General features: G+C 40.3%; 1 protein-coding gene across 7 annotated transcripts in view; it reads left to right on the top strand.

The window, feature by feature from the left end:
- IBTK (inhibitor of Bruton tyrosine kinase) overlaps positions 1 to 23322 on the top strand; it is a 92540-nt gene that overhangs the window by 17512 nt on the left and 51706 nt on the right. For 5 of the 7 annotated variants that reach the window (XR_003094525.1, XR_001358190.2, XR_003094526.1 and 2 more), the window contains exons 4-12: positions 2248 to 2372; positions 4818 to 4928; positions 7859 to 8029; positions 10815 to 10926; positions 14661 to 14841; positions 15841 to 15964; positions 17798 to 17975; positions 19927 to 20101; positions 22263 to 22868. Coding sequence is in view for 4 of the 7 variants with exons in the window: in XM_006025691.3 (XP_006025753.1) it covers positions 2248 to 2372; positions 4818 to 4928; positions 7859 to 8029; positions 10815 to 10926; positions 14661 to 14841; positions 15841 to 15964; positions 17798 to 17975; positions 19927 to 20101; positions 22263 to 22868 (1783 nt within the window). In the remaining 3 variants the exon portion in view is untranslated. The remainder of the gene's footprint in view (positions 1 to 2247; positions 2373 to 4817; positions 4929 to 7858; positions 8030 to 10814; positions 10927 to 14660; positions 14842 to 15840; positions 15965 to 17797; positions 17976 to 19926; positions 20102 to 22262; positions 22869 to 23322) is intronic. The other 2 variants (XM_014520844.2, XM_025206529.1) reach the window with 2 other exon arrangements.

The raw sequence follows: 23322 nt of genomic DNA, 5'->3' as shown, positions 1-23322 counted from the left end.
GTGCAAAATAATAGTGCAAAATAAATTGAGTGCAAAATAAAAGCTTGTTCACATGTGCCAAATGTGAAACGTTTGATGCTAGCAACAATTGAAATGTTAGAGTAAGCAAGAGTGATTCTATTTGTTCCTTTTAAATTTGGGTGGACAGTTATTTTGGCCTGAGAGCTACTTAGGGAGTTTTGGGGAGTTGTTGTGGGCCAGGTCCGCAGCCCAGCCTCCCCCACAACCCCTCTGCTCCCAACAGGTCACCAAAGCTCTCTAAGTGGCTGTGCTCTGCCCTGGGCCAAGCAGCTGGTATGGGGCCATGGGTGGGTGGGCAGTGGCATCTGGGAGTGGGATGAGTAGGCTGGGCCTGGTCTGGGATTGTGTGGCTGTGACAGTACTGAGCCAGGGCCGGTGCCTGGGGCAGAGCTACAATCCTCTCCCCACACGCTGCTGGGAAGAGGATCATGGCTCTGCCCTGGACCCTTGTCATGTGTTGTCACCATCCTGGGGTCTCAGTGGAGACTGGCGGGGATTCCTTGTGGGCAGGGTGCTCAGCCAGGTGGATGGGATGGGAGGTGTGGGCAGGTGGGGAGTGGCATCCATGAGTGGGATGGGGCTGGGTCTAGGATCTTGGCTTGCTGACAGTGCGGGGCCATGTCTCAGGCCAGTGCGGGGAATGGATCACAGCTCTGGCCTGGCGCTACACTGTCACTGCTCTGTGAACCTGGCCCTACCTGCCCAGCTCTCAGATGCTGCTCTCTGCCCATCTGTGGCGCCATCCCATCTGCCTGGCTGCATGCCCTGTCTGCGTGGGTCCCAACGCTGGGTGTGGGGCAGATGGGCTGGGTGTCTGGGCAGTAGGTCTAGTGGTGGCTGCGGCAGCTGGAAGGAGCTGCTGTTGCCAGGAAATGAGTCTGGCTGATACACCACCCCGGTCCTGCTGCGTGTGCCTGGGGGTGGTGGGACCAGCTGCATGTGCCATGGCCTGGAGTGACCCCTGTGCCTGGGCCAGGTGGGAATGGGGTACCTGTACCTGTGGGCCATATTTTCCCCACCCTTGTTTTAGATCCTCATGTATTCTGGGGGAGGGGAGGTGGGTAGGGAAGGGGGGAATTGAGACCTTAATGACTTAAGAAGTAATTCTGTCTATTAAATTAAGTTACTCCTGGTTTTCAACAGAATTAAGAGCAGAAATAGTATCCTAATTATGTTAATCTTCAAAGCATTGTTAGAGCAGCTTTTCAATTTCCTTTTTTTAAAAGTCAGTAAGTATGATAGCTAACACGTTAACTAGGATACAACTGGCTCCTTGAGAATATGGATGTAAGAGTATTCTTACAAGTTAAAATCTTTGGAAATTTCTCCTTATCTACATAAACATCTTCTTAGATTATAAGTTTAAAAATATTAATTTATGTACCTTTATTGAAGCTCCTTTTTCATGGGGTTTTTTCCCTCAGCTTTAGTTAACTTGAGCAATGGAAATAATGTATCTGTTTGCTCTTCTACCTGGTTAAATATTTACAGTGTTACAGGCTGCATAATGTCTTAGGTTATTTCTGTTATTCCTAGAGTACATTTAAAAAAAATACTAAACACTATTTCATGATTTATTTATTTTTTTTCTTTTTTTTGCCTCTAAGCAGTACTGGATTATTTGGCAATCTTGTTTTCAGATCTATATTTTCACTGCTGATTTTGATTTTTGTCAGAGAAGAAATAGATTTTTTGTCTTTCCCCCCAACAAAGTTGTTCTTGAACAAGAAAGAGCAAAAGCTCTTTTGATGCAAAAGTTACTTTTTTTTACAGACCTTCAAAATTTAAATACCCCATCATCTGTAACTACAATGATCCTAGAGTATGGATTCTGATCTGTATAACAGTTCATGGTTGTAAAATTAGTAGGGTAATTTGTACAGTTTTGTATTAAGACTTCACATGTACAGTAAATGTTTTCACTGGTGATTGCTTTATATGAAAAAATATTAAGAAATACTTGTGAATCTGGGAAATAATGTAAGGGAGGGGACACTCTTTGGTCTTGAGTCTTTCTTGTTTAATAATGTAAATTGCCATAATTTTTCTTTTTTAAAAAAAGACTTGTTTTAATAAAATCTTATTTATTTTAAAATCTTATTTTAAAACTCCATTTAAATAAATCTTTTTTATTTAAAATGGAGTTTTAAACATAAAATGGAGCTAAATTTAATTTCTCTCTCATACAGCAGCTGGTTTAGGTAGAATTTTGTCATTGCATTGTAGATCCCACAGAAGTCTACACTTGGGGAAACAACGTAAACTTTACTTTGGGTCATGGTGGTCAGCAGAGTAAACACCATCCTGAATTGGTGGATCTGTTTCCTCGGAATGGACTCTATATCAAACAGGTATTCTGAAACCTAATACAGATACCTTATCTGCGTATTCTTGCGTAACCTGAAAGACAGATAATTTATATACACCTACTGTAATGAGTCAAACTCATCTGCAGAGAAGTCTAGACCAGTGGTGCTCAAAGTTTGTTGGTCCAGCAGGCCTGATAAGCAACATGGGGCCTGTTTGTGGGCTGGATAGAGCCCTGTGGGCCTGGATTAGTCCTGGCCCCTTCTGGTCCTGCGTGCCGAGCACAGGGCCCAGGATTCCTCGTGAGTTCCAAAATTTAGCAGCAAGGGAGCAGTACCAATGTTCCCTACCACCGAATTTTTGGACCTGTGAGGAGCTGAGGAACCCTGCTGGCTGAGGATTGAGTGCCTCTAGTCTAGGTAGTGCACCTGATCTTCCTAGCGCTCATATGGACAGTCCTTGCTGCATTGGCCTACCATATATTTTCCTTTTAGTACCTGGACGGATCATTCACAGATCTTTTTATAGATGCTGATGAATATAAAAGCGTGCATTACCGTTTTGATTGGGAGCCATGACAAATTCTTAAGCTCTGATGCAAAATTAACTTTCATGTAGGTAACATGGCTAAATATTTCAGTTCAGGCATATGAAGCTATTTTAATTTCCTAATAACCTGTGTCATTTAGACAGTGAGCTGAAGTTAAGGAAATAGCTTGATAAAGTTTTTCTCCATTCAGGCTTCATACACCGGTCCAGTATGTTGCAGGATAATTTATCACAAGGAAAAACTGACAGTCACCTGGTCCTTCATATAAGACTGTAGTTGCCACAGTATATCATATCATACCTTATATTTACTCTTTAGCCTGGAGAAAAGAAGGCTCAGGGGGGACTTGGTGGCAGTCTATAAGGGTGGTGCACCAGGATCTGGTAGAACAGTTGTTCACCAGGACTCCCCAAATTATAACAAGGACTAAGCCACAAACTTCTTGAAGGCCGATTTAGACTGGACATAAGGAAAAACTTTACAGTCCGAGTGTCCAGGGTCTGGAACAGACTCCCCCAGAGGTGGTGCAAGCACCTACTCTGGATTCATTCAAAAGGCATTTGGATGCTTATCTTGCTGGTATCATTTGATCCCAGCAGCCTTCCTGCCTATGGCAGGAGGGCTGGACTTGATCTTGTGAGGTCCTTCCAGCCCCTAATGTCTATGACATCTATGAACAGTTTGTCCATGAAAACCATTATTGGAACTTGAGAATTATCAGTTGAACCAGCATACTGAGGAAATAATTTTGCTGTATTCTTATGTTGTAGTGTAATTCAGTGTGTTTTATTATACAGCTCCTGTGATTTAAGACTATAGTGGTGACCTTGACAAAAACCCAACAGAGCAATGTTAATTTGTTAGGCTGCTGTTGTTTAAACATAGACTTGTATATTTATTAAAGCATTAGGTCTGGTCCGCTAGTTTTGTGTGTTGTTAGATTACTATAAATTTAAAGTGACTTTACAAGTTGACTGGTAGTGCCTATTTTATAATTTTAGCTATGAAATTACTAGTGATTAAGGTATAAAACTTCATTTAAAGTAAACAGCTAACAGAGTGCAATGCAGCTATGAGAGAGCTAAATTCTTAACCCTTATTTATCAGGACTTTTTTTGTAAATGCTTTATCACAGCCTGAAAATGATGAAAATTAACTTGCTTATGTGTCAATGTCTTGTGGGTATGGCACAGGACTGGGAGGTAGGTATTTATGTTGTTTGCTCTACACTACGTTTCCTAGACTGTAGCAAAGGACATTAGTTGTTCAGTGCTCTTTGGGCTCCTAGACCTTTCTAATCACTAGGTTGTTTCTGGTGGGAGGGTACCATCATTTCCAGCACCTGTTCAGGTAGCCATGAATCATTGACAAATAGATGCCGAAGCTGACCTCACTTTCATGAGGTGCAAGATTATTTTGTCTTCTGCCTCACTTTTATGGATGTTCTCCCAAAGCTGGAGGCGGATGCAGGAGGCCTGTGCCACCTAAGGGAAATCTTGCATGGGCAAAATGAACTGGTCAGGTCAGCTTGCGAGGAGGCTTTGTGCTTTCATAGATGGGCTATAGAATTGGGGTCCTGTGTGAGCCCAGGAATTATTTTACATTTGTAACTGAGACAATTTCAGTTCCTTAATATTTGTAGAAACAATTTTGAAATCATTGCCTCTTTCTTAGACTTAGAAACTAATTGATCAAGGTAATTTTTCTCAAAATAGTGCTTTAACTCATTTGATTATGTTCATAATTGGTTCTATAAATGTTTATATAACTTTACAAATAGCTACTCCACACTTCCTTTATAGTATGTTGTACAATATTTTTCTGTGTTTTAAACTGGACTTCCTGTAAACTTGCTGTCTGTTCTAAATAGTAATAATAAAAAAAACCCAAAGAAAACTTGAATTGACATTAAACAGTAACATATATGTTATTTTTTCAGGTGGTCCTGTGTAAATTTCACTCTGTCTTCCTTTCCCAGAAAGGACAGATTTATACTTGTGGACACGGTCAAGGAGGACGCTTGGGTCACGGAGACGAACAAACATGCCTGGTATCTTAGATTACAACTATATATTTAACCAGAGAATTTTAATTTCCCATAGGGAAGCTAAGAATGCATTAAAGTATTTCCCAAGTACACTGTCAAGGTTTTTATATTTTCATTCATTTGGGGATTTTTTTAAGGAATAACAATATTTTTTGGAAAACAATGGATAAATCACATTTAAATGGCTCTTTTCAATTTTAATATTTTAAATTTTTCTTTAAAGTTTTAAAATGCTTAAATATATTCTTTGCATAGTGCATAATTGCACTACATAGCAGGGAATAAAAATTGGGAGTTCATTTTGGTGCTGTGCACCTCATTCGCAACTAAAATTTTACTGGTCATTTCCTATTTATTTATTTTTTCTGAGAAACCTGTCAGTAGAATGAGAGTGGGCAACGTTTTGAGAAATTGTGATGTGTAAGCTTGTATCTTGCAACATTGTGTTCTGTGAAGTCTCTATTGCAGAGCTTTCCAAACTGTGTGCCGCAACACATTAGTGTGTCGGCGGCAGTGTGTAGGTGTGTCGCGCGAAATGCAGAAAATTTTGCGGAAGGGCACCGCGGAGCTCCCTTACTCGCGTCTGCTTCCCTTGGCCCCTCCCACGGAACTGAATTACTGTGTCGTGAAATGATGCATGTCTAAAAAGTGTGTCACCAACATGAAAAGTTTGGAAAGCTCTGCTCTATTGGCTTGATTTAGTATAACCATTATGACGTATGAATGGCAAGCCATAAGTGACTAAGTGCCATGCAAGTACCAGTATAATTTTAGACCATTTATATTCAATAAATGTTGCACATCTCACGAATATAGGCTAGCAGAATTATTTGGGGAATGTTTAATATCTCTTCTAAAACCAGGGTTTTAAATACTAGCTATCTCATGAAAAGTGTTAAAGACTTTCCTGTGGGTTTTGATGTATGATGGATGTTGTAGAAAAACTTAAAACGTGTTGTGAATTGTTGTTTTAGTTTTAAAATTGTTTTTCTGAGCAGGTGTAGAAGCAATTATCTTGGAGAATTTGGATTCTTCTCTTTATGGGATAATGCTGTAGCTCTACATGTTTTTGACATTTTTGAGCCTGCACCATTATAATCTAAGAGGGAAAAATCATGTATGTAGGAGAAAGATGGAAGCCTTTCCCTGACAGGTTTTGATTCCTCCTGTCTTTCCTGTCCTTCCACTCATCCTGGTTGTTTTTTTGTTTTTTTTTTAATTTCTCCTAACTGTGGCTGTCAAACCATTCAGATGTACTGGTGTATTTAAAAAAAAAAAAAAATTCTTTCTGGACAGTTGACTTAGTGCAAAGATTGCTGTAGATGTGTTTCAAAGTAATGTAAAAAGTATCTTTTTGTATTAATATGATCTCCATGTGATAGTGATACACAATGTAATATAGAAATAAGGACCTAGTTAATTTATGGATTTCACAGAAACTACAACATCTGGGATTGTTCAAGAAATCGACCAAAACCTCACTGCTGGGATCAGAAGGTGCTGGCTGGTGGGGCGGTGTGAAGGGCATCTGACAAGATGACGGCTCCGCCTTTATCCCTTTTCCCCCTGGTGGGGCTTCTCTGCCAATCAGAGCTGAGGGGTGACACACAGAACAGCCAGCAATTAAGATGGTGGCCTCCCCCTTGTCCCTTGTCCCTCCCTTGGGGCCTCTTTATCAGTCAGTGCCGAGGGGCAGGGCTGCTGCAATATACCTGCAAAATGGGCTCTGTGTGCTGTGAGCGGGCCGTGAAAAACCCTTTGACTCACCACGATTTAAGTAGATCCCTATTAAAGGTGCTCCTATACATCTGTCCCATATTGGATCAGCAGTGATATAGGGAAAATTGACAGTATCAGCAACCAGCTTTTTTTGGCTGAAGTGGTCGATAAATGCCCCGTGCATGGGCACAGCTGCAGCATGTATGTGGCCAGGAGCCTAGCCCGGTGGCTTGGAGAACAGCATCTGGTTGGTAAATCTGTTGTGGAGGAATGCAAGGGGTGTGGTGGGGGCAGATGGAGGCCCCCACTGTGAGGGGTGGGGAGTGGAGCTGTGCGAGGGGCGGGGCAGGCACTGCACACCTGGGGAGGGGTGCAGGACAGAGTTGTGGCTCGTCCGGGGTGGGAGCAGCTCCTGCTGCTGCATGCACCCTGGGAGGGCATGGAGTAGGAATGTGCCCCTTGGATGTGCGTGCGGTGTGAGGGCAGGTTGCTGTTGCAGGCTGGGGCCGGGGCTGTGCTGGGCTCTTCCTGGGGGGAGGTGGGGGCTGGGTTGCGCTCAGTGCGGGCGGTGCCAGCACTGGGGGTGGGGCTTGGGGGCTACAGTAAATTTTGGGGTGGCTGAAGCCCCCTCATAGTCCCCCTCCCAGCACTGCCAGCCTCGAGTGCAGCCTGGCCCAGGCCCCACTGGAAAGAGTCTGTCCCTGCTCCCACCCTGTGAGCAAATCCGGGGGCACATGCCCCCATGCCTTCCTAGGATATGTGTAGTGGCGGGAGTCACCCCTCCCCCAGATGAGCTGCTCACGGCTCTGTGGAGTGTCCCACCCCGGCTTTGCAGTGCCTGCCCCAGCCCTGCTCCCTCACTGTGGGGTCCTTGATCTGTCCCCATCCCCCTGGTTCCCCTTCCCTTCCCCTGCCCCTTCCCCCACAACAGACGTATCAGCTCAACCTAGTCTCCAAGCTGCCCAGCTGCATATTGGCAATCAGATTACTATCAGCTGATGTGGCTCCTTAAAAATTGGCAATTGGTATCGGCCCCAAAACTCTCCATTGGTGCACCCCTAGTAACTACCATATTTCCATAATTTCTTAAAGAGTTAATTTGGATTTATTGTTCTTGTGAGGATTTTCTGTGAATTTTTATTGTTTGCTTGTTTGTTTTAACTTGGCTCATAAGTAATTGGCTTTATTTTTAACACTCGGTCAATCTTTTATAGGTTCCTAGACTGGTAGAAGGTCTAATTGGCCATCAATGTTCCCAGGTAGCAGCAGCTAAGGACCATACTGTTGTTTTAACAGAAGATGGATATGTTTATACCTTTGGCCTAAATACTTTCCACCAATTAGGCATTCTTCCTCCTCCTCCTAACTGCAGTGTTCCCAGACAGGTAAAAAATAACTGTTAGTCAGTTCTGGGATCTTTTTCTCACTGAAGGCTCTCAACATTTTAGGGATAACGTAATTGATTTGTGAGGTCAAATTAAAAATATATTCTCTAGATTCTTTAGTAATATTTAGTCTTAGTTTTAATTCTTTATATCTTTAGATGCTTGAATTTGTGGTCTGCCCGCGTTCTAAGTTTGCGGCAGTACTTGACCCCTTTCCTAACGCAGGATTTAAGTATTTAAGAATGATTGTGTTGTATTTTACAATTTACTGGTTCTATTTTAAATTAAGGGAATTTATTTTTCTTTTATTACTTTGTACCCTTATTCATGGATTGTTGCTGGGCACTGCAATGAGTCCTCTGTCGTATTATGTTAGGATTGCATCCCTCTGCTTTGGGGTATTCTGTTCCTAGAAACTCTTTTAATTAGGGCTGTCAATGAATAGCCATTAACGGGTATGATTAATGCGTTAATTTATTTTTGCGTTAATCACTGCTGGTGCTGAGGGAAAAGTGGCTCCTCCCCTTTGCTGTGTGCCTGGCCCTGCGTGCTGGGGGAAAAGCGACCCTTTCCCCCTTGCTTCTGCTAGCCCACACGTGTCCAGCAAGCAGCTAGGCAGGGTCCTGGGAGCAGACTTTGCAGTTGGATGCAGGTAAGTGTATGGAGCGGGGCAGGGGTTGGAAGGCCAGGTCTTGGGGACTGTGTAGGGTGTGTGTACATGTATGTGGGGGGGGCTGGTGCCTAGGGGAAGCTATCCAGGCGCTGAGGCTGTGGCAAGGCAGGGTGAGGCGTCTTCCCGTCCAACGAGGGAATAGGGTGGACCCTTTGGTAGCAGGGAGCTCTGTGGCCGATGGCACAGGGGCTGGTGCCTATGCTTGCAGGGGTTGGGCAGGGTCAGGAGCGCGGGGCTCTGTACCAGGGGGCTGCGGGTCAGGAGTACAAGGCACTGGCAATTATAAATAAATAATAGAATTATCTAATGGAATAAATGGAGATTCTGTTATTGTTTAACTGCACAATTAAAATTGCACTTAATCACAATTATATATTTTTTAAATTTTGTGATTAATTGCGATTAATTTTTTTAATTATTTGACAGCCCTAATTTTAATGTCAGAAATGGGTAATGCTTTGAAAAAAGTATTAAGAGGCAAGAAGAGGAACAGTGAACACTGGGTAATTTTTCACAGTGAATGACACTTCCTGATGGTTTCACAAAGTGAGTAGTGGTTTCAAGCAAACAAGTTTGTCAGAGGTGGTAATTTTCTTCTGAGATATCAAAGCATCTTTAAAGCAGTACGTGCATACTACTTTACATACTGCTTCAGGGAAGCTTTCTTAGGTGTGAAACACCAAGGAAAGCACTCAACAGTGCTACAACATGCAGCAGTTAATGACCCAGAGTGAATAGCAGGTCTTACAAAACTGAAAGGAGAATTTTGGGAGACAGAAGTGCCTCAAGGAATGGTGTAACTTCTATGCGTTTGTAGTATTTACCTTAGGATCTTTAACGACCATGAATAATAATGACTTAGTATTATTGTATATTTTTACATACCCCACATACCTTGTTTTGGGCAAGACAGAATGAAGAAAAAAGATTATTCCAGTGTTACAGCCACGTATAATGAGGATTGAGCCTAATCTTCAGTTTGCTTCCCCTTCCCTTCCCTTGCTTCCCCTTCCCTTCCTGGTCAAGCAAAAAATAGAGTTTTAACCATTTCACAGCTGAATTGTCATCAGCTGGGCCAAAAAACTGAAATTGTAGCTGCTGCTGAAGATTGGAGTCCCTGGACAGATCTATGATTTTGAAAATATCTAAAAATAGTCTTCAGGGCTGTAAATAGGAGAGAGGCCAGGAGTAGTTAAATTATAAATTCTTCCACCAAACTGCCAAAGAAAGGATAGCTTGAGTGGTGCCATCATTAAGACCATTACAGGCAACCCCTGCTTAGCACTATTTCGCTTAGTGCAATTTTGCTATAACTCTCATTTGAAATACCTGATTTCACTTAGTGCTCAGTGAGTTTCATTATAACACTTGCGGTTGCCATCTTGGGTCATCAAATACTTTCGGTTTTGCTTAACACTCGTTTCGCTTATTGCTTTTTTTTTCAGGAGCCAGTTAAGAGCGCTAAGTGGGGGTTGTCTGTACACAGGAGAGTATGTAGTTGACATCTGTTGAGTGAAGAACAGTTAGTAATTAGAATTAGAGTCTAATAAGCCATGAGGTCAACTGACTTCTTCCATGCTGCCTGAATAGAAATGCCAGTGCTGCTATTCTTGGCAGAAAATCACTTTCCCTGCCCCCATACCCCTAAAGATATGCACCCCTGTTTGGAAGGCTGATTTTTGGGAAAAAGGTCCGTGTGGTATGCAAGTAAATATCATATTTTGCATACGATGGATGGAATTTTTAGCTTTCCTTCTGAGTACTTAAAATAGAAGCTTTCAGTACTGTGAAAATTCAATATTTTGTGGCATTTGAACTTCCTTTGGATGCTTTCCCCCCCCTACATGTTGTGCCACGCCCTACCCTGTTTAATGTTTTAGATGTGATTATAGCCTAAGGTAGCATCGCTAAGTTTTGACAGTTAGAGAAAATAGATTTCCACCCCCACCCCTCCCTGTCATTGATGGAGAAGTGTCTTGTTATTTGAAAATATCCCTTTCTGAATTTTTAATGTTGTAAGAACTTTGTTATTGTCAAATAAGCAAGTAACTTTGATGTATGTGGACAAACTTAGGACTTGAATTGAGAGAGGTTTTGCTTTTTTATATTTAGGTAAAAAATCTCAAAGGTAGAACAGTGGTTGGAGTGGCTGCAGGCAGATTCCATACAGTGCTATGGACTAGAGAAGCAGTGTATACCATGGGACTGAATGGTGGGCAATTAGGTAAGATAATACTCTAAAAATAAAAATCAGCCTTTAAAATATGGTGCTTATTATGGTATTATAATTTATTAGAAAGGTAATTAAATTTTGGTATGTATGTTGTCTTCTATTTTATTTGGCTGATAACATACTCTTTTCCCTTCCTTCCTCTCCTTTGCTGCTGTTAATATTTGAGGATAAGAGTGTGACCAAGGAAATACAGTGTTATTATATGGATTTGTTTGGCCAGGTTCTTGCTCCAATGTCTTGTGTGGTCTGTTGCTGAAGGCTTTCAGGATATTGTTGTTTTCATTTCAGTGTCCCTGGGGTGTGCTTGTGCCTTGTGCCAGCTGTCTACCCTCTGCTGCCCTGAACAAGTTATAAATGAGTCTTCAACTTCCCCTGTTTGTGAACATGCTACTAATAATTCTTTCCTCTAGTAACTTTTAGGAAAGGAAATGCATACCTGCTTATACTATTTTGAGGCAGGGGTGGGGGAAAACTATGCTACAGTGAACTTTTCCTTTTTTATTTCTTTTTCTTCTGGGTGCCAGAATAAATCTTTTAAGTTAAAAACAATAGCTACTTTATCATATCACGCAGGAGAGCAGTTTTTAAGGAGAACTGCATGAACCAAAATACCTTAATCACTTTTTTAAATGTTTTTATTTATTTATTTACTTATTTTTCACACCTTAAAAAATTTCAGCTTGGATTTTTCTTTCTCCAGTTTCCTGTGCAGACTAAGAGGGTTAGTTAACTGATCAGACTACCTCACTTGCACATTCATAAGTGTGCTAATATCCTGTTGGAGGCTCTGCAATGTAAACTGCTTTCTCCATTTATTCCTATGGTATAAGAAAGGAGCTGTTCACATTTGTGTTTTAGCAAAAGAAAAAAAAAGAAAAATTTGCTATTAAAAAGAAATTTATGGTGTGACTATGCTGTTCTAAATCTCCTTCCCTCTTCCCCCACCTTTTTTTTCCCCCATACCCCACCTGTGTTCTGCTGTTGCATGGTGAGGCAGTATGTGGTATGATCTTTGCTTCTGGATTAACAGCCTGCTCCTGGTGCTGCAGGAGAGCATAAATTATCACTGGGATTTCTGTGGGGAGACTAATTCAAAGTTGTCCTTATTTGCAATTTAAGAAGAGGTTCAGTTGAAATTGTGTAAGGTTCTTTCACAATTCTCCTGTCTGGCTTCCCCTGCCAGTATTTTAAATGTATTTGAAGAAACTAAAAGTGGTTTAAATGATACAGAAAATCTGTACAATTAAATCTTAATATACACCCTAAAAATTAAACATAAACCTCATTAATAAATGGTTTCTCTCTGTAGTCTTTAATCTGGTAAGTGAAAGCTAACTCTCCAAGGGTCTATCTATCAGTGTCTGTTCTAATATTATGAAGGCAATGATTGAGGAAAGTGCCTGAGCTGGACTCTACTAGGCAGTTTCCAGAAGGGTGCTGGGCTTGCTTGCAAATCCTTTTTCTTTTTCTGAAGTATTTGAGGAGGGCCAAAGGGCTGTGGAGGAAATGGCATGATAGATTTAGTTCATCCAATAAAGAATTTTTATTTCTACAAAATGTGGTTGGAAAATTTTGTTTTTCAGATTTGATCCAGATTCTATGAAAAAGGTAGCTTATAGTTCTATTTTAGTGTTTCATGTCATCTTCTTCATGGTGACTTACCAGTAAAATGTGTTGAAAGATCACATCTAATTAGTAACTGTTTTTATATAACTGGTAAACCTGTAGCAGCAGTTTTTTCTCCATTAATTTCTGAAAGCAGAGGTGGGCAAGATTCAGCCTACAGGCCAGATTCAGCCTACCCACTGATTGTATCTAGCCTGTGGGCTAGTGACCACCAACTATGGGATCTGGTCCATGGGCCCCTGGTGGCTCCAGCTCCAGCAGTCACGTGGTGTCAGGCAGGTGGGGCTATTTCTGTTATGCTAGGTGAGTGGATGAGACTTTGCCACATCAGCACTGGACAGGTGTCAGCTGTGGACCCGGGTTGATGCCCTGATCCCCACTTCAGAATCTGTTGGCCATGTCCACAGATGACACCAGCGCCCACCTGGGCTGCTTCTGCTGTGCTGGGCAGGTAGTGGCGTAAGCTGCAGACAGGGCTAGCAGGTTCTGGGTTGGAGATGAGGATTAGCATGTGCTGCAGCTCTGGGTGGGTAGGGGTTGGGGGGAAAAGAGAGAGAAGGAGAGGATTGAGGTGTGCTACTACAGCTCCAGGGAGGAGAAGAAGGGGAGAGACAGAGGTGGCCCTCTAAAGCAGCTTTCTCAACCCATGGGTTGCGACCCAAAAGTGGGTCTCAAGAATATACGAAAGGGTCATGGAGAAACTTTAAAAATGGATTCTCCTTTAAAGAAGAAAAACGTGAGAAACCATGGCTTTTCCCTTGCAGGCTGCTTGGGGCCCCCCATGTCCCCCCTTACTACATGCACCTACACCCTGCCTGGCACACTGGGGGGTGGGGACCTGGGGGCAGCGGCTTGGGAGTGAGGGGGGCTGGGTCAGGACTAGCCATTGATGTTTACAAATGGGTCCTGGTACAGAAAGAGTTCAGAACTGCTCTAGACACCAAAACTCATATGGCCTCTGAGGACACCAAAATGGTTACATGGCCCTCCAGTCAAAATAGTTGTCCACACCTGTCTTAAAGCAACACTTTAGCTATGATTGCTTTTGCTTGGTGAGTTATCCTGGGAGGTGCTGATGTAGCAAGGTAATACAGATGTATTTAATACTAATTTCTTTGAAAGAAATTAGTGCTCCTTTTGAGGGCTTATCTTAAAGTCTTAAAAGAATTAAAAAAAAATTGTTTGGACCAGGAAAGGCAATATGACTTCAGCTGCTGATCTACATTCCAGTTAAAGCATGATAGATCTGACCTGTGATCCCCACAGTTGTCTCCCATGTGCACGGAGGGAGTGTGACTGTGGAATTGGGCATCGTGATACTGGCAGGTGATGCTCCCATGTCTGGGTGCATTTGTCAGTTCCTTGTGGGCTCTGATGCTGGCCACATGGTCAGTTTATGGTGCTATGAGAACCGGCCACAAAGTTGTTATGCATTTTTTTGTATAATAATTATGTGTCTTTTTCCCTGTTTTATTGTGTCATTAATTGAATTCATGTGTGTCCAGGTTACTATTTACGATGTGATTAACTTGTTAATCATGTTTTAAGTGTAATGTCTTCTAGGGGCCTTCTGCCTTGACCTACAGGAGCCATTTTGGATAGGCTGACACCCTGCTAGAGCTCTGAACAAATTAGAAACAGTGATTATGGGCAGATGCTCCACAGATTAGCTAATACCTGCAGTTGTGTTGTGATAGTAGCTATAGTGTTGCAGACTGTATCTTGACTTAATACAATGGAGTTCATATGCTGTGTTGTCTGCCTTACCAATACATTTTTAGTTCAAAGTGCTGCAAAACAAATGCAGCTTCTGTTGTGGCATTGTAATGGCTATCTCTACTGAATTATTCTTCCTCTGGTATGTTTAACCAGAAATCCATGTTGAATGACATCTGTGTTGGGTGAAAAAAATAGCAACTTCATTATAACTAACATTTTATATTTGCCTAATTATTTGGGGGAGGTAAGTTATTTTCCTAGGAAAGGTTTTAAAATTTAATTGGTGTGTTGGGAATCTTTAAAGGAATGAAGAAGATATTGTTTTTAAGTCAATAATTATACTTTCTAAAGTAAGATTTGTGGGTAACTGTATTTTGTAGGATACTTGCTGGATCCTAATGGAGAGAAATGTGTAACTGCACCTCGTCAAGTCTCTGCTCTGCATCATAAGGGCATTGCTGTGTCCTTAGTCACTGCAAGTGATGGTGCTACAGTATGTGTTACTGAAAGAGGAGATATTTACTTGCTTACAGATTATCAATGCAAGAAGATGGCTTCCAAGTAGGTGTGGTTCTCCCTCTTTTCCCCTGGGAAGTTCAAAAGTTGAAATATCACAGTCTCTCTTCCTTTAACAAACTGTATTGGAAGGCCTTGCACATTTAAAGGTCTTTAGGTGCGTGTCAGTCTTTGACCTTAACATAAATTGTCATAATTTATTTTATAAAGGCTGTTGGAGAGGTGTATTAAAAGGAAACATCTAATTTAAATAAAATCCAGTTTCTTTAAAAAAAATAACCATGGATTTTTATGCTGAACTTTTTGAAGAAGATCTAATAAGGGTGAAGTGCAGACTTTGTTTTTAGTTGAGTGTGGTGGACATGATTTTGAAGGTAGAGGAGGACAACAGTGGATTTCTATTATGTAAAGTTTGATATGTGCATCCTGTTGTTTCCAAAAATGTATTCTAACATAGGAGAACCTAACTTGTTACTTTATGTTCGGTAACCACATGATTTCTTGGTCACTGAATTCAAATTTCCAAATGTGGCATGCAAATCTTTTTGGGGATGGGCAGAGTTTATGAGAACTATATGAAATGCAGGTTAGGTTTTTGCTCAGTTAAAACAGAACTGTTAAGAAATCATCATGTGATGTACAGATCCATCTGATTATCTTGTACATCCCCTTCTACCTCCTGTGGGAACTTCCTTCTCTTCATCTGGGTGAAGTTGCTTGGATTAGATAGTGCTGAAGAAATGCAGCAAAATGGAAAGCTAAATCAATGACTACATTTCATATTCTAATATGAGGGGTTTTTTTCTGGAAGCAGAAAGAACTTTCATTTTTAACAATGAGAGATCTAATTCCATTTCAGGGCTCTGGTGGCATGACCTTTATTCTCATGGGGTTCACTTGTCCCCTCCTTTCTTCGCAACATATTACTTGTGATTTATTCTAACTACAATTTTTAGTGGTTCTCCAAATATAATGTCAACTATTGTACACCTTAATATTTGCCCTAAAATACATATTAATTTATATTTTCATTTTTGTATTCAGGCAGCTGAACCTCAAAAAGGTTCTTGTTAATGGGGGATTTTTGGACTACAAGGTGGATCCTCAACACCTTGAAGAAAATGGGGGTGAAAAGATTTGCATTCTTGCCCTGGATGAAGCTGGAAGAGTAAGTTGTTTGCTGAATGCAGTAGTGTATTTTCAGAGAGCTGTATATTGATAGTAAACAGAGGACAGAACTAGTTGAGGTTCCCAGTTGTAATTTTGTCTCTCTCTTTATGGGTTGCTAAATGGGAAGAGTGTGGCACCTGACATCTGAGCAGGTGTTACCTGGCTGAAAAAAATAATGAAATAACTACTCTCATGGGTTTAGTTGTATGAGAACTCTTGTCTGCCTGCCTTGCAGCTCCCTTACAAGCTGTGTTCATCCCTTTCATCTAGTTGCAGAATAATAATAATAATGATAATTATTATTATAATCTTGTGAGCAATCCTGACAGCAGCTTTGTGAGTAAGGTATTAGAATAAGATGCCTTGAGCTCTGCATTCTGATAAAATAATTAAGTTACATAAGCATGTGCCATTTGTTTGTAATTCCTTGACTTTTCTTTCTTTGTACCCTGTGCCTTAAAGGAAATGGGACATTAAATGTAATGAGTTCAGACCAGCATTCTGTTTAGACAAACCTGATTCTGTATAGCACTGCTAGTAGTCTTCTGAAATGAAAATGACATAATCAGTGCTACTACAGCTTATCTTTAGACCGTCCTAGAGATCCTATGCATCTTATAGCCTGAGCACACTTTGGAAAAATTTACATTCAGACCCAGTGAATGGCTCTATTGTTTATATTTAATTACAGACAACCGTATTTTCTTACAAGTGTGTAGATGCAGAGAATTGATTGAAATGCTCATTTATTTATAGAGTAGTCATTTGTACAAATCCTTAAGTCCAAGGATTTTTGATCTAGGTCACTAAGTTCTAACCGTGTTCTAACCGTGCAGCACCATCTAGTGGTGTGTGTGTGTGTGTGTGTGTGTGTGTGTGTGTGTAAAATTTATGGATGAAAATAACTATGGTAGTGAAGAAAGCACTATTCTGTACAGCTGATAACAAAGAGGGCAAATGTGGTGTTCCCACTTAAGTTTTTTTTCTTTCCCTGCTTTCACAACTCATTTTTAGTCTTCATCAAGGGCTCTTTTTCCCATATCTGTTTAGTGTTATTTAAAATTTAGAGATGTAATTATCACCAAAAATAGGTTATCGTGATGTGTTTTTGTGTGTGTGCACTAGAATGGCCATAATAAAGGACAGTCTGGGTTGTCCTCTGTCCTCTATTGATACAAAACCCGACGCCTTTATGTCCTCTATTTTTTCTCTTGAAGAAAAGAGTATTCGGGAGTTATTAGAGTTACAGCCACAGGTGCACCTATGGTGGCCATCATAGAGGACATTGACATAAAGGCGTCAGGTTTCGTATCAATGGAGGACAGAGTAGCAGAAAACTGGAATGTCCTCTATGATGGCCACCATAGGTGCACCTGTGGCTGTAACTCTAGTAACTCCTGAATACTCTTTGTGGCATTAGTAGTGTATTTGCAGTATCCTTCCCCGCCCCCTTAAACCTATTGTGTCAGTGCTTCAGCAGAGTTTTTGGAGATGACTTGAGATATAAGCAGTGTAAATGCTGCTGGGAGTGAGGATGAGGCAGGTCTATGTATGTGCTTGTGCACTGAAGTAAAAGTCAACTTTTCTTGACTATTAGGTAATCCCTTGTAGTATTTTCAGGAAGGACTTCCACAGGCAAGTATCTCCTGATATCACAGAATCTTCCTGTACTGCTCCAAGAAAATGTTCCAAAGAAATCCAGATCATTGAAATGTTTGTGTACTGGATTGCCTTTTATCCAGTTTTGAGATGTGATGTGGTTTTTGTGCAAATGTTTTGCTTGTTTCCTATTAGTTTCTCCATTTTCTAAAGAACAACGTTAATGTTACAGGTGTTCTGCTGGAAGTCATCTACCAGTCCTATGAAACAGTGTCGATGGGTCTATGGCCGCCAAGTCTTCATATCAGATCTTGCTTCAAATAAGGATGAAATGATGTTTGTCACTCAGGATGGTGAAGCCTTTAGAGGAATGTGGATAGAAGAGGGGAAAAAATCTTCAGAAAGAAAAGGTTAGTATTACTATGTGTTTTTTAGGATGACCTTTTAGAAATGCTGAAGTACAATCAAGTGGTAGCAAAAGTTCTAATTTGACTGTCACTTATGGTTTTTATCTCTCTCCTAACTGTTGAAGGAGGTTTTAGAGGGGGGTTTTTTGTTTGTTTTTTTTTAATATTAGGAAAGGGAATCTTCCATTCTTAGTCTCCTTCATTTACTCACAGTTTGTGCTGGGGTATCTTTTACATTCTGCTTGGCTGGAATACCTGGCTCAAACCAGAAAGAGGAAGCTGTAACAATTCTTTTAGTTTTTGCTTTGTTGCACTGATATTTGGTTCTGCTCATTTCTGCAACTTTCAACGGCCTTCTGGCAGATATTGACCCACGCCTCTCCCATCCCTCTTTCACTTGGGGTGTTTCCTCATGTTGCCTCACCAGAACAGCAGTCTAGTTTTATAGAAACTGTTTCTTGAAGTCCGAAGGTTAATCAGGCTTCACCAAGTCCTTGACCTCTTGACTCACATTGCTAACAGAGTTGTGCGTGCATGGTGGTTTTTGGAAATGGAAACACCCGTCCATTAGGATTTGATTGAAATCACCAAATGTGTTCAATTCTAGTGTACAAACATATAGACTATAATAGGTTTTGTTACAGTCAACTTGGGATGTATTTGAGCTTTATGGCCTTCAGAAACATGTCTTTTGAGTCTCATTTCCATTTCCTTTTTCAATAGCCAGTTTCTTGCTTCACTTTTAAGATTCTAGTCTTGTATTTTCCAAAGTGAGATATTATCCTTCCCTCCCCCTCCTCCCCATCACTTCCAGTACACTGTGAGTTAACCTGTCAGTCTTTTATTTTACTTCTCTATTTTCCCACTAGGCATCACAACATAGCAACTTCCCTCCCTTACAGAATCATTGAATACAGCTTCTTTTTGAAGCCCACAGTGCTGTTCATTGGCTAATAGAGATGATGGGACATAGTCCCCAGATTGGTCAGTAAAGGGATCTGTTAACTTGGATAGACTGCTGGTTTGATCCTGTACCAGGATCTTTATTCTTGAGAATTTTTTTAATTCTTTAAAAAAGTTTTTTTAAAAGGCTTTTAAAGTCTTGTGTCATCACTTCCTGGTAACCTGAAGTGCTCTGGATGAGTGGAAAGAGCCATCTTTTTGCTTATTAATATTCTCTGTTTCTGACCTAAGACTACTTAAATGCAGAACTTTTACATCTTCAAGCATGCATCAGACTCTGATTAAAATATTTTAGTAAGATTTCGTGATATAATGGTAAGAACTCAAGTGCTACAAATTTATGGTTAAAAAAAACCTTATCTGTTTTCTAAGTTGTCCATTCTGCAAATACATTGACCGTGCATTTTATTTACAAATCTTATACTGAAAAGTATTCTGAGAGAGAGAAGTTGGATATAACTCATTAGCCTATAACCTTGCTGAGGTAGTGTGATGCTGTTACATCTGACAAGCTTAGGAGGGTTGAACTGGCTAAGAACTTAGGTGAGACGTATCCAGTTTCAAGTTCTGTGATCAGAATGTCTTGGTCAATCACTAGGTGGCATTTGTGTTCTGTGTCCAACAAGTTCCTCCTCATTGTGTTAAGACTGGAGGATATTGTGCTCCTGGAATGTTGCCTTTTGGATGACTTTTAGCTCTTATATATATTTTTTTTAAGTATAAATCTACAGTTTTAATCAAATTTCAGTTTGTGTAACTATCATGTGTCTCTCGATTCTCCTTGCTGCTTTTTTAACTTCTTGTCCTAATATGTGTTGTATAATATTGCTGCTGTACAGTTTTCTGTTTCACTTCAGAACTGGCCACTTCTCACTAGTAGGTGGAGTGATTCCAAACTAGCAGTCATTAATTTTGTCCTTTGTTTTATTAGTTAAATCTGAATTTACCCTTTCATGTTCCCCCTGCCCCATATCTTTTTTTTTTTAAACAGATGTTATAACAAGTCTTCAGAATTGCTCATATGATGCATCTTGTCACAATGATACAAACAGTGTATATGAAAAAATTCGACTTGAGAAGCTTGCTTTTGTCCACAGAGCTGTTAGTGTTACCACAGATCCTAATGGAAATAACTTTGCTGTTTTACAGTCGGATCCTAAAACAAGGTATTTTTCAGATACCAAACCTGTAAATTCAGTTGCTGAATGTGGCTGTAAAGCATTTTCCCTGTTCCATCAACTTTTTTTTTTTGTGATTTCTACTTAGCTTCTGCCTGACAGAGCACCACGCCACCTTTTTGGCTTCTGCAGGAGTCACTTATATATGGTGACCTTAGCTTCTGTGCAGAATATTTGCATGTTATTAAGTACCTACGCACCTTAGTTTGTGTAGGCAAAATGCTTTTAATTATTTTGTGCAAAGGCAAAATAGTCTGATAGATAATCATGTAAAAATACTCAAGCCAAACTCTGCTAAAATAGATTTCAGGGATGATTGTGTCCTAATGTTTGCTCTGAATTGCAGGAATTGTTATAAGCAACATGTTTAAGAATGCTTTCTGGGAAGATGTCTCGTTCTTGAAACACAAAGATGCTCTGGAATTTATGAAACTGAACGGCATATTTTCATTTGAGAACAAAAATTAACTCCTGTTTTTCATTTGTGTGAGAATAAATTAAAACATTGAAAGGTTAATTGTTTCTTTCCCAGCTGTTTTGATTCTGAACATACTTTCTTTAACATGACTTATTTACTTCCATTTATTTTAACTTCACTGTGGAGCTTTTCAAATGGTTTTAGAATTTTTAAAAAATTATTTTAAGTACTTCTGTGTTGGAAAAATGATACAACACTCAATGCTGATGCTTTAATAGAAGAATTGCTGGCTTATTATTTTAGATATAAAAATACAATATTTGATGCTTTAGAAAATTGTACTTTTTCATGTAATTCTTAATGACATATTAGTGGTTTATCTGTGTAATAAAGCCTGTACCATGAAACTTTAAATAGTGAAAAAAGAAAATATCATATTTATTTGAAAAAATATGAAAATATACGTATTTATATTGTATTTAGTCAAATAGAAGGCAACCCTGATTATAAGATGACCTTCCAAAAATTATATTCTATATGTGGAAATTTTATTAATTTATATTATAATTAGATTCTATTCCTGGAAAATTATTAGAGGTTTGCCTTGAATTTGTCCCTCTCTGACTGCTACAGCAAGGAAAATAAATCTGGGGGGTCAGGTATCTCTTTGCTTTCTCTTCCCCTGGCAGTCCCTTCCCTTTCTGTTTACTGTCAGACCTTGCTGTCCCTGGACATACGGAAGTGAAAAGCAAATTTAAAAACAATCGTCTTGAAAGTGAACATTGCTGCAGCAATTTACGTATAGTACCCATGCACTTAGTTTGCATGTTATCTTTTTTTGGGGGGGAACAGCTGCAAGTTTTAGTACAGGTACTCTGTAAACACACTTTTGAGCAGCATTTTGAGACCTGCTTACATTAGTCCAAAACCAAAGGTTCATGACTTACTCTAGCAGGGTCAACAGCATTTCAAACCATGGTGATCCGTAGCTCAGCACAGCTCAATATGCGTGTGCACTCCAGATCCCTTTCTTCGCGGCCCCCCCCCCCCCGCAAAAAAAAAAAAAAATCCATGTACTAATTAGCCCTCACTCATGCCTGGAATTGCGTTGTCTTGTCACAAGTCCTGGGGTGCTCCAAAAGTGTATATGCAGATAAGGCATAGGGCAACCTGGTCTGGCTTCACATCATGGAGGGTGGAACTACACTAATGATATGTACCAGATTTGAGCGAGGGGACAACAGAAGCATTCTGGGTGAGCTGTATGCAATGTTGTGGCTCACCGTGACTTGAAAAAAGAGTTGGCACTGAGGGGGACAGTGCTCAATGGGCACTACTGTATATCTTATTCAGATGGGCTGCATTAACCTGTCCTTTCGGTAGGCATCCAGGAACATGTTTGCCCAATGTGGGCCATGTGTTTTATAGTCATGCTCAGTGTTGTTTGCATTTAATCAGCTTTGTAGTTGGTTTTCATTGCTGAGCACATGGTGGTTTTGACAGCAGTTTAATGATAGACACTGTATTTAGTGAGACTTCCTTGTAAGTGATTGTAAGGTGGGGGGGCTTTTTTCCCTATGCTGATTTAAGGGGTGGGGGGAGCGCACACATCTTGTATTCAAGTAAATACAGTAGTTAAATATTGCGGGGGGGTGGGGGAGGGAGTCCTTTTACTTTTAAAATAGCTCTGATGGGATTCAACCAAATAAAAATTATTTTATTGTATTCTAGTCTGTATGAAATTCCAAGCGTTTCCTCCTCAAATTTTGTTGAGGACTTCAGCAAATTGTTACGAGAAACTGATGAAATGGACAGCGTTCATGATGTGACTTTTCAGATCGGCACTAAGACATATCCTGTGCACAAGTACATCTTGGCCATGCGTTCTGACTTCTTCGAGAAACTATTCGTTTCTGATGACAACTGTCTAGACACTCCGGAAGTCTACCATAAAGATGAAGATGTTGTAGGATGTGATCTTTATGTGATAGAGAAAGTTCATCCAGATTTGTTTGTGTACCTTCTGCAGTTCATGTACACTGACACTTGTGATCTTTTGACACCTGGTTACAAGCCAAAAATACTGTATAAAGAAAAAACAGAAGACTACCATGATACCCTAATTTCTAACCTGAATAAAATGAGTTTTGATGGAGATGTTAATGAGAAGTCTGCATTTGACGTTTACAGAAGTAATCAAGTCCATGTAATAAATGACAGACAGAAAAACAAACCTAAGTCTTCTAAAAAAGGCAAAGTTGCTGGTGAAGAAATCAACCCAATAAAAATTTTGCAAGTTGCTGCAAAGAAATTTGGGCTTGACAATTTAAGTATAAGGTATGTTAAGGGAAATGTATGCTCTTTTTTTTTTTTTTTTTTTTTTTTTGAGTTCTCATCTTTGTGCTGCTTGGTGAATTATCCCTCTGACCCAAATGTCAGCCTGCCCAGAAAATGGAAAAGTTTCTCATGACCAAACCTGTTTAGATAGATATGTCTTCTAATTTGGTACTTTCACATATTCTGTAAACATGTCAGCTGGGAGGAGTTTGAGGTAGTTGTATCATGATATTCTTCAAGAGACAATGCATTTAACAGTTACTAGTACATGTACAGTGGTGTGAAAACAAACAATTTTAAAGTGCCCTCTTATTTGGCACTGTATTGCATTTGTGAGCCTTCAGTGCTTTTGTGGTTCAAGAAGCTGCTTTGTGAAGCTCCTACTTGGAAAGAAGCTGTACAGCCAGAGATTGATTTGAAGGACAGACAGGGCACAGCAACACCACCTGGTACC

Source organism: Alligator sinensis, unplaced genomic scaffold, assembly GCF_000455745.1.
Source record: "Alligator sinensis unplaced genomic scaffold, ASM45574v1 scaffold405_2, whole genome shotgun sequence".
Classification (NCBI taxonomy): domain Eukaryota; kingdom Metazoa; phylum Chordata; order Crocodylia; family Alligatoridae; genus Alligator; species Alligator sinensis.
This window is presented reverse-complemented; position numbering and strand designations above follow the sequence as displayed.